This window comes from Branchiostoma floridae, chromosome 11 (assembly GCF_000003815.2).
Source record: "Branchiostoma floridae strain S238N-H82 chromosome 11, Bfl_VNyyK, whole genome shotgun sequence".
NCBI classification, from domain to species: Eukaryota; Metazoa; Chordata; class Leptocardii; order Amphioxiformes; family Branchiostomatidae; genus Branchiostoma; species Branchiostoma floridae.
The window spans coordinates 16,472,931-16,487,569 of NC_049989.1; the positions used below are offsets into that span (position 1 = coordinate 16,472,931).

The following is a 14,639-nucleotide window of genomic DNA, read 5'->3' on the forward strand; positions in this document are numbered from 1 at the left end:
CTTGTGAAAAATGTCGCTAACGATAGTGTTCCCGGTTTCCCATCTTACAGGACATGACACCAGTTGCACCCATGTTTTGTTTTAGAGTCCTGTGTGAACATGAACAGGTGGGTGTTGTTGTTGTCATTACTCATCATTATCATTCAGCATATTGTCTAAAATTAGATTTGCACGTAATCAAGATTATCATAATAAGGAAGGTAAATTTTCAGGCAAAGCACTCAAACTTCCAACTGAGGATATAAGGAATTAACTAACTAAATGTAATATTGCAATACAGCTTTGCTGCATCCCTACTCTTCTGGATTAGTGTGTTCGGTTCTTTTATGTGCAGGGGATTGAAGCCTGAGGTTTACACCTAAAGCTTTCTTATGAAGGACTGCTGGCTTTACGTCTCCATCCAACTTCAATCCTCTAGAAAATTGTCTTAGAAATTTACTAACCCTAGGATAGAACTGTGGCCCACGGATCCACAGAATTGCAGGGTTGCATTACTGCTTGTGCCACGAGGACATCAAATCTTTCCCCCTGTAATTGTTTGGGTCATCTTTAGCGCCTGGTCTTTGTGCAACGTAACAATGTGACTTGTGCTCCATTCCCAAGGAAAATGTCCAAATGAAAGGGATAAGTTAAATAATTTGGTAACAGCTGTTATTAAAGTTTGGACGAATTTCATAGAATATTGTTGGACATCTTTCCCCAGGGCTGGCACCTGTGCAGTACAGCAGGTGTGCCTGTACCAGGCTCCCAGGCTGAGCTCCAGAGTAAACTGAAGTCCTGGTCGCCTTACCTGGCCAGACTGTACGCCATCCTCAAACACGGCCCTGTGCAGCTGGACGTCTTAACGGAGGAAGAGAAGGGAGACCAGTTCCTACAGTTCCTTGAAGAGGTATAATTTTCAACAAGTCATATAAATCACACTTAATATGCTAAAGCCACATGAATTGATTTGGATCGTTCTCAAACTTTTGTTTAGCTAGCTGGCAAGATAAACAAACAGTGGGAGGAAAACTTGGCAATGCATCTTACTACATGTACACCTGAAATTTTGTGCAGCAAGGTACCATAAGCCCTCAGACTCTGAAATCTGAGAACCAACAGATAAAATTGGTGAGGCCTTAGATCAGTATTCAATTTAGAAGTTTGAAGGGAGAACTGTTGATGTACATGCAGGCATGTTTAACAGTCATTTGACAGTCATTTTGTTACAGATTCTACTCTCAAGTCTAAAAATGTTTAAATTTATCACAATGTTTCCCCAGCATGTTGGATCTAGTCTGGACTTCAACCTGCCATTTGGTGAGTTGATCAAGGCAGCTATTGCAGCAGACACCGAGGGTACAGCAGGAGGACTGGCAAGGTAGGACAAAAGTTGAATAGGAAAAACATTGTTTTTCTTTCAAAAGTATCATTCTGAATAATTATAGAAATCTTACCTTAGACCGTAGTTCTTCCCACAACATCGTTTTGGATTGGTTGGCAAATAACACCACTCCAGAGATCTTGGTTCAGTGCTGCTAGTCCCATTTCTTCCATATTGCTTGTTTTTAAGTTTTAAGTTTTCCCATCCCTCAAGAATATACTTTTCAAGGTAGTCTGTGTCTTCATTGGGGATATTCTCAGCAGGCATCTAGTCGGCAACTATTTTTGCTTTTCGTTGGCTACTTATTCTTAATCCAAACAGAAAGTTGAAGAAAATGTACATTCAACATGTTCTTTTAAATAGTAATTCTTTCATTTTCCTCTCTACTTTAAAATTAGTTTACACCATTTTTCTGGTACGCTACACTGTACCTTAATTGAGTTTGAAGTATGATATCTAATGAGGCATGTGAAGAGCTAGAGAAGAATGCATCAGGAATGTACATCTCCATTATGCCCAAAAGCAGTTACTTGAGCAGCTGGATATGATTTTGGAAATGGTCAGACGTTTCAGATAGCATCCACTATCTTTCGTCAGTGACACTAAAACCGTGTCCAGCTGTTTGAGTGAACTGCTTTTTGGCATATCTTATTACTTGCAGGTCTAATCTTCATTGACGTATATCTCTGTTACATCTTGTCTCGCATGATGATTTGTCACAGTTTACTACATGTACAATGTTCATATGTCTGTCCATAGATGTCACCTGCCCAATGGGAAGACAGTGTGGCTGTGTGAGCAGCACAGGCACAACGGGCGCCTCACCATCCTGGACAGTGAGGTGGCGGCACCTGCAGCAGGTGGTGGTGAGCAGTCACAGGTGGGTGCAGATGATTTTTTTTAAATCAAAAGCAAAACTTAAGTCACCTGAGGGTGCAGAAGTTTTTTTAAATAAAAAATTAAGTCTGTTGTTCATTCAATGCATAAAATACACTGCCCAGCCGACTATTAATGATTTAAACATTGTAAGCCATAATACGTAGTAACATTATACAGTTTTCCACTATGTAATTATGTACATTCTGGGCATTTGACAGTTTCAAATGGTGTAATTGTATCAGTATGATTTGTTCAATACTCATATTTTTTTTGCACTGGGTCCAGCAGCAAATTGAGAGTCTGCAGCTCGTTTATGATGTGTATTTGAATTTTTTTTACTGGAAAGTTGATATCTTTGGATAATACATCTTGTAAGGCCAGTGACAGTGTGTATCCCAGTGTGTAGATTCAATCAAATGTTGGTGTGTTATTTCCTTGTCTAACTCAAATGAACTTGTGACTGTGCAAGATTTGTCTCAGACTACACAGGACTGTTTGTTTAAAAATTTTGATTATATCAACAAAGTTAGCATAAAATCAGGTGACTTACATTGTACTACAGTGGGAAGTAGAAAGTTAGAAATCTGTCTCCCACAATTAAAACTTCGTATAGTTGTCACTAGGGCTGGGCATTGGTACAGCGTACCGGTACAAAACTGTTTTTTCTTATTGGACCGGTCAAAAAAAAACGGACCTGAAAAAATTCGGTGGACCGGATGTTGGACCGATTAGAAAATTAACATATTATTTTATCAGGCATTCACACGTTTTTGGCACTTGCAGGTGGAAGTAAATAACAAGAGTGAAGTAGAGTAGACTTTATAGTAATTTCTACCAAGTTTTAGTTTTACAGCCAATCGTACAGGTGCAGTTAGCGTTGTAGGATTTTAAAACGCCAGTGTAAGTCTAATACTCCACCAAACAGATTTCTTTGTAGTGAAATGGACCATTGGTATGAGTCATACTGAATCAGGTCCAGGTTCAGGTCCGGACCTGGACCTGATCCTTCGGACCTGAACCGGACCTGGACCTGAATTTTCTGTACCGGTACCCAGCCCTAGTTGTCACTGCTAAATTGTAAGAGACATGACAATGTATATCCCTATTCAGGTTGATGCTGACATGCTTGAACAGCTCCAGAACCTGAACATCAACGATGTCCCTACGCCACAGAAACAACCGCAGAAACAGCCGCAGAAGGATCAGGCACAGAAAGATCAGCCGCCAAAACAAAAGACATCTGCAGCCAATGGTATATTTTGTAAAAAGCATATTTATTAAAAAGATTCAGTTTTTTATTGATGAAAATCGATGAGTGCTGTTTCAAATCTCTTGCTCTTAGCGACGATGGCATTAGATGCCACGGTTAGATAATCTCGCTTACATGACTTTGCATTTAGTTTTTTCATAGAAAAATAACCAAAAGAAATTGTCAATGTTACAGGTACTGGTGTAAATCAGGAACCAACGAAACAAAAGTCGGTGGAGGAAGGCCCTAAAGCTGCAGCAGAAGCTCCTAAGAGGCCAAAGACAGCCAAGGAGAAGTTCAGGAGTGCTGTCAATGCAGTCAGTGGTGCCAACAACCAGAGCAAGGCTTGCAGCCTGATGTAGATTGGAGAGTGTACTTTAAGTTAGCAAAAAAAAAATGCTTATAGGCCATGGAAAGAGTTGGGCATAACAAAGATACAATGTATGCCTAATTATTGAAATCACTTTTGAAATGACTGGTAAGATGATGACAATACATAAAGGACTATATTAATTTTGCAAACTTTGCATACAATTATGGATTTTAGTGCTTAAATCTTTAGGTTTCAATTCTTCTTAATATTGGTACTTTTCTTGAATATTCTAAACTCTATGGTATTGTTAAACAAAGTTGCAACCATACCATTAGTAATGTTAATACACTGTCAGTTATAAACGATCATGAGGATTGGAAAGACACTGTTGTACTGGCACTCAGGAATGATGTTAAGGTTTAGAAATCTGAATTTGTACAAATTAAGAACTGAAAAAAAATATTGAAAGTCAGTTGTTGACTTAAATGGCAATCAATGTGTAATGTCTAATTTCATTGCTTATTCAAAGTTTTATATTGCTTGCCCTTAAACATTCCTTTTTCCAACATTTCATGTAATTGAGATTTCTTTCTATGTAGGACTAAATGTGTGTTGAAATATTCTGATGATAATGGAACAGTGTACATTAAAATCATGAATGTGACTTCTTGGCATGAGATTAATAGAAGATGGAAAATTCATCTTGTAGAATGAAATTTTATCTTAACAACAAAGTTGTTTTTTACACTGTGTAATAAATTTGCAATGTTTGTAATATTGGTTTTATGGTCATATATTATATATGTCATTGCAATTCATGAAAGTTGTTCACAAATCTTACAACCGTGCAAATAGAATTTAGAATCAAGATTTTACTACAGTTAAAGAATACTTAACTCAACTTTTTAAGTACATAGATTTTTATCCTGATTTAGCGAGATAATGTGGGGTGCATTCCGTAATCATGACAATGTGGATAATGTCAAAGGATGCAAATCCTTTTAATACTTGTTTCTGTCGTTAGTTGTTACATTTGAAGTCTTTGTGCAAAACGTACACTGTGTAATACCTGGTCAAATTGTTTGTATATAATGCGGTGCAGTGCAGTTATTTGCAGTCCCATTGTAATGCAGTTTGCAAAGAAATGTTTTAATGTATTTTGGTAAAGATCTATGTTTTCTTAATATACTGCTAGTGACTTTTTCAACTTGTCAACTAATTTTTTTTTCAAATGATCAATTTTGCTGTTGTCCACATCATGAGATACATGTAATTGCAACCATCGTCTGTCATGTGCCAGTTGTTACTTTAGAGATGTGGTTCTAAAGCCACAAATCGTGCATAACACTTTACTTTACTTACATATGGCCAGTTTTGTTTACTGTATAGAGCATACTGAGCAAACCTGGTGCAGTTATGTTGCGTAGTAGAAGGCTCAGAATGGCGGCATGATTATAGTGCTAATTACACTACCAACACAGAAAGGTCTGAAAACTGAGTCAGAATAGGGCTGAAACAGTCTTGAAACAGTCTTACCTATTGTTATTGGGTGGTTAAATGGGGCTGAATTAAGATACTACTATTGTTCACTTCTGGTCCGACTATGCAAGAACACATGTACAATAAGAAAGTTAGCCCCTTTCAGCCTGACAGCTTTAACACCACATGAATGAGGTGTCAAAACTCAGGTGAGTGCTCCCTTGTGCGGCTACCCATATCAATAATGAATAAATTACACGGATGTGTGGAGTCCCTTGTTACCTAGGTGTGAACTTGGTTTTCAGCCCTTGGCATCTGCATAGAAACAATGCACACCAGGACAAGACTGTTTAAGCCCCTTTAACCACCCAATTACAATAGGTAAGACTGTTTAAGCCCTTTTCTGTCCGTTTCCAGACCTTTCTGCGTTGAATTAAGATCCTTGAAAATCCACCTATCCCTTGAACATTTTGGCCCGATCTGGAGACTGTTTCTCAGTGCTTTTTATGCTACTCGGGCCCCAATATTAATGGGAAGGCCCAACTCTGATGTTTGCCCTATAGTGCTCTCACTCAGGTATAAGTTGATGGCAATTGTATTATGTTGTTCCACGTTGATAATTATTAATCTTATGTGTGTGAAGTCAAGTAACAGAAAGTTATGCCATTCATGCCTTTGAATCAGGATAGGAATGTGTCATAAAGGAAAGCTTGACAATCAGTCCACAACCAATGCTGAGCACTGAATATGAAAATAAAGCAGTAAGAAAAAAAAACGCTGTTTTGAAATGTGTCACGAATGTGCCTGTGTGTTTATTCATGGTAAAGTATTTTATGCATATTAATCGAAAGTAAAGATAAAGGATGGGACTTGATATCACTAACTTTATGCCATGGTCGAATTCCAAGCCGGGATTTTTTGCGAAAACGAGAAATAAAATTGTACTGTAATGGGAGTAGGGGCGTAGTAGAAAGACTGGATAAGCCGTAACTCTGGTTTAATACAGTACATGTATCAAAGTTTACATTAGGCGAAATAGAAATGGCCATGCTTAGTTTTAGACATCCTAGTCCTTATAAACTTTGTGCTTTGCACTTAGTTTTAAGCACGGACCCACTTTTTCACCTAAATGATTTTAAAAACATTTGCCAACCAATCGACACACTCCGTTTCAACGTCTTTTCTGAAGACAGTCGTATTGGATGGGATTCCTGAATTGTTTTCTGCTAATGCGAATATGTTTTAGTTTCTTATTTAATTTAACAAATGAAATACTGAATCAAGTAAACGATAGTTTTAAATGGGCACTTTCTGTCAAAACTAGTCCATCAAGCAGCACCTCCTGGCGCCCAAGGTTATATTGCACCGTTCAGTGATCATACACCTTGCAGCATTTTGTAAGGAAGCTTTTTGTTTCACAAATTAGAAATGGAATTTTCATGTCACTTCAGAACGTGACAATTAAAGCTCAACTCAACGCTCACTTAATGTCATTTGACTGAATATCCCATTGTTTTTTTTTTGGGGGGGGGATGTCTTTAAATAGATATATGTCGATACTGTAAAGGCGATCACCTTCTCAAGACAACCTGCTCAAGACGACTCTTGAAGTTTCCCCAAGCACGACAACGACCACTGGTACTTGACTAAGACGACCTTGATCAAGAGTGTGTCGGTCGCACGTTACTTTATTGCTACACGTTAACGCTAGTTCACCTTTATTCGCAGGGTAACCTTTATCCGTTGTATTTAACACCAGGGTATTTCAGGATATCAAGTTGACGGACGGAGGTCTCAAACTGCATTATAATGAAAAAAATGCACCGTCCATCAATGTGATATACCTAGATATCCTGTTTTTAGGTACAACGGATATAGGTTACCCCGCGAATAAAGGTGAACTATCGTTACACACTCCGCGGTTTTTCCCAATATGCCGATAGAGCATTCTAAATCTTATAGCGTCGCCTAGCGTAACGATATTCCTCACTTCGGGACGTCGTTCGGATAGGACGTTGAATAGAGGTCCAGTCCTTTGAGGTCCACAACACTTATCAAAAAGATGTGAGTGGATCAAATGAAAATGAAATGAACCAAAAAAAGAGAGAAAAATTTGCTTCATTCATAGGCAAGCTGTTTATCGCCCCCAGCTATGACCTCCCGGGTTAGATCTGGAACTTTGATTGGTCACCAATTGCAATGCCTCAGGCCTCAGGTCAGCAGACATGTACTATTGTAGCCACCTTCGCAAACTTTTGGATCGGCGGTGTTTGCTATTGGAGGGAGCGCTGATTTGTGATTTTTAACATGGGCTAAAGTTGACTCTTTCCCTAGAAAGGTTTATCCCCGCTACCTCAAATGATAAACGCCGATGCTGCAGAAGTCTGCGAAGGAGGTAATATGTTGTAAGCAATTTTAGATGACCTAAGTGTATGTCTTCCCGCGTCCGGTTTAGGCCTACGTCACATTTCCTACTCGGGGCCCGGCCGGGCTGTTGCGGAAACGAAAAATTAGATCTTATGGCAATGAATATGCACAAGGCATGCCGTTGAATTGTTTTTGGTCCGTTTTGTGTTTTTGTTGTCTTTTGTATCATATTTATCGTTCCGGAAAGCTGCCCGGTCGGGCCCCTTTGTGGAAATGTGACCTTAGCCTTAGGGCCCAATTGGAAAAAGGGGCCTTGCCGGGCAGTTCACTGGCTGTTTATATGGCACTTTTTCGGGCTTGACCCCTATGTAGCCCCGTGGGATACCTTGCGGCTCCCCGGGATGTTTTAGGGCCCGGTCGGGCACCGGGTTGAACACCGAGGGGTACCCCCGTATCCAGTAGTCTACTGGGACAAATTTGTGGCTTCGGGGCCCGAAGGGCACGGATGTAATTGGGACCTAAGCATAAGTGGTGGAACTTTGACATGCTAATAATAGTTTGACGCAAAATAAATGGGCGGACAGGTTAGACGACATTTGAGACAAAAGTGACTCCCTGGCATATTAGCACTGCAACCTTGAAGATCTCTAACGTTGTCGCACATTTTGTCTCACAGGTGGGAGGATATCATTCTACTTCACAACACCGCATGTGATGGCTACTCTATAAGTAAGAGTTCAGCTCCGGCTGTTTTTGACGTCTTCTAAGCGTTTTAGCCGGGCTTTCTATTACGTCTCCTTTTCTTCATGTCCTTCGACAGTATGTTTTGGCTAGGAATGTGTCTCGAGCACTACAATGGTTTCTTACAGCACAGTCTTGCTCAAGAATCTCTGTGAACTCACTGCCAGTTCACTGACAGCTGAAACATCGGGCGGACATGCGGTATTGTGGCATACGCCAGGTAGACCATTGACGCGTATGGGAACTGTCTATGTTATGCAAATACGGATGACTTGTACAATACTAGTACGTGCACTTGTGTAGTAACGCCTTAGGTAAATCACACACCTGGCCGCGAGATGTCTATATACTGTAAATGCAGAAATGTTCGCGGTGGATTAATGTTCGCGGTTTTCGCGGTGGCCACTTCACTGCGAACTTAAACCCGCCGCGAATACTTTTCTATTATGGTATTAGACTGCTGTCTATGGTGTTACCGCGAACTTAAATCCACCGTGAAAAGTCCGTTTTCCCGCTATCGCGAAATTAAATCCCCGTGAACTTAAATGCATTTACAGTATTCTATAAAGGTCAGCTTGGAATATTCTATTCTTACAGCTTCCAAGGTAAATGATACGCCATTAGAAAATCGCACAGTCAAACCTGTACAAGTGACCACCTCTGTATAGGGAAAACATGGCCAATGTGACCACCATGTGTGTATAATTTTCCACATTGATATAACTTTAAGCATTAAAAATTCCTGTCTATAGTGACCACATGTCCACATGTGCACACACATGTAGTCAATATATCCTTGGTCCCTTGAGCGGTCTTCTAATAATATTTGATATAGTGTCCCATATCTTTGCATAAGTCAGTTGTATGTTTGATGTGCTGTCTTTTCTTGGGCGAGTTTTCAGAGTCTAACTATGTATAAGCCATAGGTTTTCCGCACTGCAAGTCTAGAGTTGAATAAGGGGCGTGCTGTGTACATGTACGTGTGCAGGCATGTTCAACAAAGGTTTATTAGACCACGCCAGACTCAAACATTACGTAATTGATTGTGCCTACATGTACATGTTTACTTATTCAGGTAGTTGGGCGACTTCCAAAGTAGCGCAAGAGTGGTAGAACGTCTTCAAGATGGGGTACAACGTCTTGAAGGAACTGTGGGCCTTCCGAAAATCATTCATATTTTGGTTTGTACCCATTGCTGCGTGCCCGCTGCCTATATACTTTGGTGTGGCCGAGACGGACTTCTACAAGGTAAGTCAGGACCAAGATAGATCTAAAGTTGGGCTCTAGTACGACAGAATGGCTTCCAATGGGGCTTGACTGTAAACCTACCAAACAAAGAGTTAGCTGTAGCAATGTGTAGGAATCTGCAAGGCGTAGCAAGATGTGTAGCAATCTGCGAGGCGTAGCAGCATATGTAGCAATCGGCGAGGTGTAGCAACATGTGTAGCAATCTGCGAGGCGTAACGACATATGTAGCAATCTGCAAGGTGTATACGTAGCAACATGTGTAGAATTCTGTGAGGCGTAACAACAAGTGAAGCAATCTGCGAGGTGTAGCAACATGTGTAGAATCCTGTGAGGTGTAGCAACATGTGTAGCAATCTGCGAGGCGTAGCAACATGTGTAGCAATCTGCGAGGCGTAACAACATGTGTAGCAATCTGCGATGTGTAGAAACATAAGAGGTATAGCAACATGTATAGCAACCTGCAAAAATATGCTTCATTGTGTTTAACATCTAACGTTATCTCAGTAACACCAAAGAAGAAGGAGAGCTATTCTTTAATTTTTTAATTGGTGTTTAAGGCGGTGCATGAACTTATCAATACTCTCTGTTACCACTCTGTCCCCTTTACGTGTCGATTATTACCTCTTGAGTAAACTGGTTGATAATCGATCATTTCAAAGTTCAACGTGTGAAATATAGAAGTAAAGATATGAAATATAAAGGTCTGACGTGCATGAGTTATCAAGTTCTTTTACCATCTAGCGCACAGCTCGCCTTGTTAGTGGATACGATATATGATTCAGATCACAAAAGTTTGTTGTGAAAATATGTTAAGAGCGTTTGTTAGATTGGTATGTTTACTAATTGTCAACCACAGCTAAGGTAAGATTTTGAAGGGTGGTTTATTACCTCTTGAGCAAACGTTTCGATAATCAATCCTTTCATTGCTCAAAGGGCAGGTACAAAAATATTGACGTACAGGTGTACAACACAAAGAATTGGTGTATAGACGAGATGGAAATAACGTTAATTATCTAGTCCTTAAGCTTCCCCTTTCTAGCACATAAGTCATTGTGTTGGAGGATAGGAATATGCTCTAAGCACTGGTTCGGCTCCGGCTATTTTTTCAACATGTTTAGGGCGTTTTTACTTTTTATCTTGTCTACTTTCCTTTATGTCCGCTGGCCAAATGATTTGAAGAAAAGGGAACAAAATAGAACCCTGACAAAAGCGTCCAAAAACACGTCAAAAACAGCCCGAGCCAAACCTCTGCTGGGAGAGTAGCTCTTGGTCACACAAAAAATGGGTTACGAGGGGCTGTTTGATGTGTATGTTTACTCCATGTCCACCACAGATAAGGCTGTATTTTATACCCGCCTCACATTATATACGATCTTCGGACGTACTTCGCGATCGCAGGAAGGTCGGCTGATTTTAAGATCTTAAGATGGTCTTGCGTATTTTTCGCCCAAAACCTGTTCCCCTCACATATAAGCGAGCCTCGTGCGATCGACGGTGAATAAATCTATGATAATGAACCTCCCATGACCTCTTGCACGCGGACAAGGGAATACAAAACGTTCCTCAAAAAAGGCAAGAGATCAATAAATGTTGTTTATTTTGCTGTCGGAATCTTTTTAACCAATGAATGGAATGCGCGGGCATAATATAAATAACACAAGAAAGGAAAGTGTGTCACAAAGCCAGCCTACATACTGCCACAGGGGCCACAATGTTAGAATTACCCTCACATTCCCAGAAATTCAATATTTGTAAACAATCGGAAGTCGGGTGAACGTCGCCCGAATGTCGCCCGACTAACGTGCGTTCGCCATCCGATTTGCGTTCGATGATTAATAACTATGTCTGTGCTCGCCTATCGGTCTTCAATCGTTGGATTGACGCAAGACTATTGACCGATACCCTTGCGAGGTACGCACGATTTGCACGCACGATCTGCGACTCGGTAACGAGCTCTGCGATCTCGGAGATCTCCTGCGACTTGTCGCTTATGTTAAGAACATGTTTCGCTGCACCGCGACCGTCGTAAGACTCCTGAAAATTGCCGGCGATCCCTAAAAATCGCAAGATGATCGTGAGAACACAAGACGTCTTACTCACGAAAATGTCATTTAGAGCTCGTAAACTAGTCTTCCGATCGAATCGCGCCTAATGTGAGGGGGTTATTACACCACTCTGAACTGTCATTCGTGATAAGATCTAGATATTGTTGCCACCATCACCATTGAAAACGTGTTGTATAGTTTGTAATATAGCAAAACCTGGGATGTAAAATTCTTCAGGAATTAGGTATTTGACCCTATAGCTAAAAAAAGGTAAAGTCCTTCCCGCGCCTGATGGCACATAGGGCGGCGCCCATCTCTGTTCCAGTAGCCCTGGGCCACACAACTTTGTGCAATCACTACAGCGGGGGGCTAGTCCACTGGTAGCGGTGTGTCTTCAACTTCCATACTCTTTCTCTTTGCTGAGTGCTAAGCAGAGAAAGCAGCATGAAACTTTTTTAAAGTCTTTGGTATGACTCGGCCGGGGATCGAACTCACGACCTACCGGATGCAAGGCGAAAACTCTACCCACTTGGCCATTGACCTTAGAGCTAGCTGATAATAACAGATAAGAAAGTCAACTGAGCAACACCTCGACTGGTACGAAATATTTGCGTTTAGTGCAGTGACCGCTAGGTGAGTATGGGGAGAAACCGGGTCAAACGAGCAAGTGCTAAATTGTAGCCTAAGCCAAACACACTATTCAGATTAGCCATTGTTTAAAACCTATTATTCATATATACTTAAGACGTTGTGAAAACAGTTCGTACGTCATGTAGGTACGATACAAAGGGAATAACTCACTGGACTATAGCATGTTGGCGGCGTTACAGAGTACTAAATGAATTGTTGTGTTACCATTGACGTGGTAAAGGAAATATCATACAGAACGTACAAGTGTGACTAAAATGACAACAAAACACACAATCTTTATCGATAAAATCAGTTAAGGTCTCTGTCACATCGCTCGGTCCCAGTGTCCCAACCAACGTACCGTAGCTTCTGTGATATAGCCCTTTACAAATTTGCGAACTACGTTGTTGAAGTATATTATATTGACACATGATACCGCTTGTCAAAAGGGGGGTTAGGTCTAAAGTTCGACAGCTTCGGGTGGTGAAAAGCTGTTGTTTTTACTTTAAAGTTTCCTTTCTTACTTCTGAAAAACATGAACACTAACAAAGACCGTTACCTGACAACAACAGTGGCTAAGTTGAATAGAATGACGATGGTGGTCGGTCAATATTACACTTAGGGAAAGTTCATTCAAGCTATACTTCGTTTGGTTCATGTATTCAGTAAGGTGTTCAACTGTGGCGTCATGTTAGCGTAATTGTTCGGGTGCAGGCCCAAAACCCAAAGGGTTCGACTTCTCCGACAAGCCACCGATATTGTGCCCTTGGGAAGGAACTTTACAAGACTTTCCTCACCCCAGCCAGGTGTAAATATGGGCACCTGACTTCGGTAGGGGAGGTAAAGGGTGGTGGAAGGAGAGGGATGGGCTCCACCTTCCAACACCGTGCCTTAGACACAGTGGATAACAAACCACTGCCCTTACGTCCTCAAAAAGTCTTTGGGGCTATTTTTATCTACCATTGATTAAACTGTGCTTCCTTTGAAGGCTAATACAAAATTGTAGTATCATGAAATCCAAACAAGAGCTCAAACGAGCTTTCCCTGTGTTTGCAATGTTTATACGGTGAACACAAGTCAAGTCAAGTTTATTACACATCGGTACAATGTACAATGTATGGCAATGTACAGATGGTGACTGTATACGTCAGGGTGTCGCTAGGTTTGGGAACTTGGGAAATATTGACTGGGTCATTTGATCATGGCTGCGTCAGGACATGTTGAACAACCAAAGATCAGGTCTAGACAGGTTCTGGAGCCGAACAACAGAAAGGACGTGTTGTGTCTCGACTTTGAAAAATTGCTGCGCAAGCTACGGGCCTTTGTTTTGTAAACAGATTTAAAATGATCCAATAGTCACGTAGTTGGTTGTACTATAAGTGGGTATGTCACAGTGCAGCGCCTTTGTGCGACAAACTTTGCGAATCTTTGACAAATGTTCCATTACGGTCACAGTGACGTGTGAATCATTTGCGTATGAAGTCAAGATGAACAGGTGTTTGGATATCACAGTGTTGTAGCTGAATTAAAAAAGAACACAGCGACAGATATGCATCAAAAGAATTTGCAGTGATTAAAAACAGTTTTGTGCAATGATATCACGTATAGGCGACTTTTCCGTGACTGTCTGTCACCTTTCTCAGGGTAATACTAACTGGTACTTTTCCACACTGCAGCTAGGTGTCGCTTCTAACGATGCGGTTCCAAACGTACAATAATGTCATATATGCGGTCCCAAACGTGCAATATCATGTTGTAGATAAGGTAGATGTTATCATTGTCATTAATTGTGGATTGTTTAAGAAATGATATATTTGCATTATGCAACTATTGTGATATCGGTCCGCAGACTAGTAGGTCCACAAACGGGCCTGGGGTAGGCTGTTTATATTTGCAGACGACTTTTTAGTCAGTCGCTTATTTCGTCATCATAACATAACACAGAGACCATGCATTCCTGTGTAGTCATGATTTAAAGCCTGGTACCCACTGGCACGCCGTCAAAACACGGAGCAACGTCGACATGTTTCACAGAGGTCAAAAAGTCCAGTTAGTCATTGTGTACACGTTCTTGTGCTCTTTAGTAATTGAAGCTTGATCAAACAGGTTGTGTAACCTTTGATTGTGAACTCTGGACTATTCAATTAATCATGTAACATCGACTATCATAGTTCCACCAGGTGCCATTATACCGCCACCCCCCCCAAAAAAAACGTTGTTATAAAGGCCTTCTCAATATTGTCTTCAACACCTAATGTTAAATATCCTAAATAATCCAAAATAATCCAAGAAATCTCTCTCTCGCCTTTCTCACCCTCAAAGACG

General features: G+C 40.8%; 2 protein-coding genes across 2 annotated transcripts in view; both read left to right on the forward strand.

The window, feature by feature from the left end:
- Positions 1 to 3,853, forward strand: part of LOC118426249 — a gene marked incomplete in the record, with an annotated part of 72,037 nt that extends 68,184 nt beyond the window's left edge. The window contains 6 exon segments of the mRNA XM_035835522.1: positions 78 to 107; positions 704 to 889; positions 1,263 to 1,360; positions 2,123 to 2,243; positions 3,353 to 3,494; positions 3,687 to 3,853. Coding sequence (XP_035691415.1) covers positions 78 to 107; positions 704 to 889; positions 1,263 to 1,360; positions 2,123 to 2,243; positions 3,353 to 3,494; positions 3,687 to 3,853 — 744 coding nt within the window.
- Positions 3,854 to 8,288: 4,435 nt separating this feature from the next.
- The window catches only part of LOC118426266 (solute carrier family 13 member 2-like), a 16,377-nt gene continuing 10,026 nt past the window's right edge, over positions 8,289 to 14,639 (forward strand). The window contains exons 1-2 of the mRNA XM_035835547.1: positions 8,289 to 8,379; positions 9,467 to 9,639. Coding sequence (XP_035691440.1) covers positions 9,517 to 9,639 — 123 coding nt within the window. The 5' untranslated portion in view covers positions 8,289 to 8,379; positions 9,467 to 9,516. The remainder of the gene's footprint in view (positions 8,380 to 9,466; positions 9,640 to 14,639) is intronic.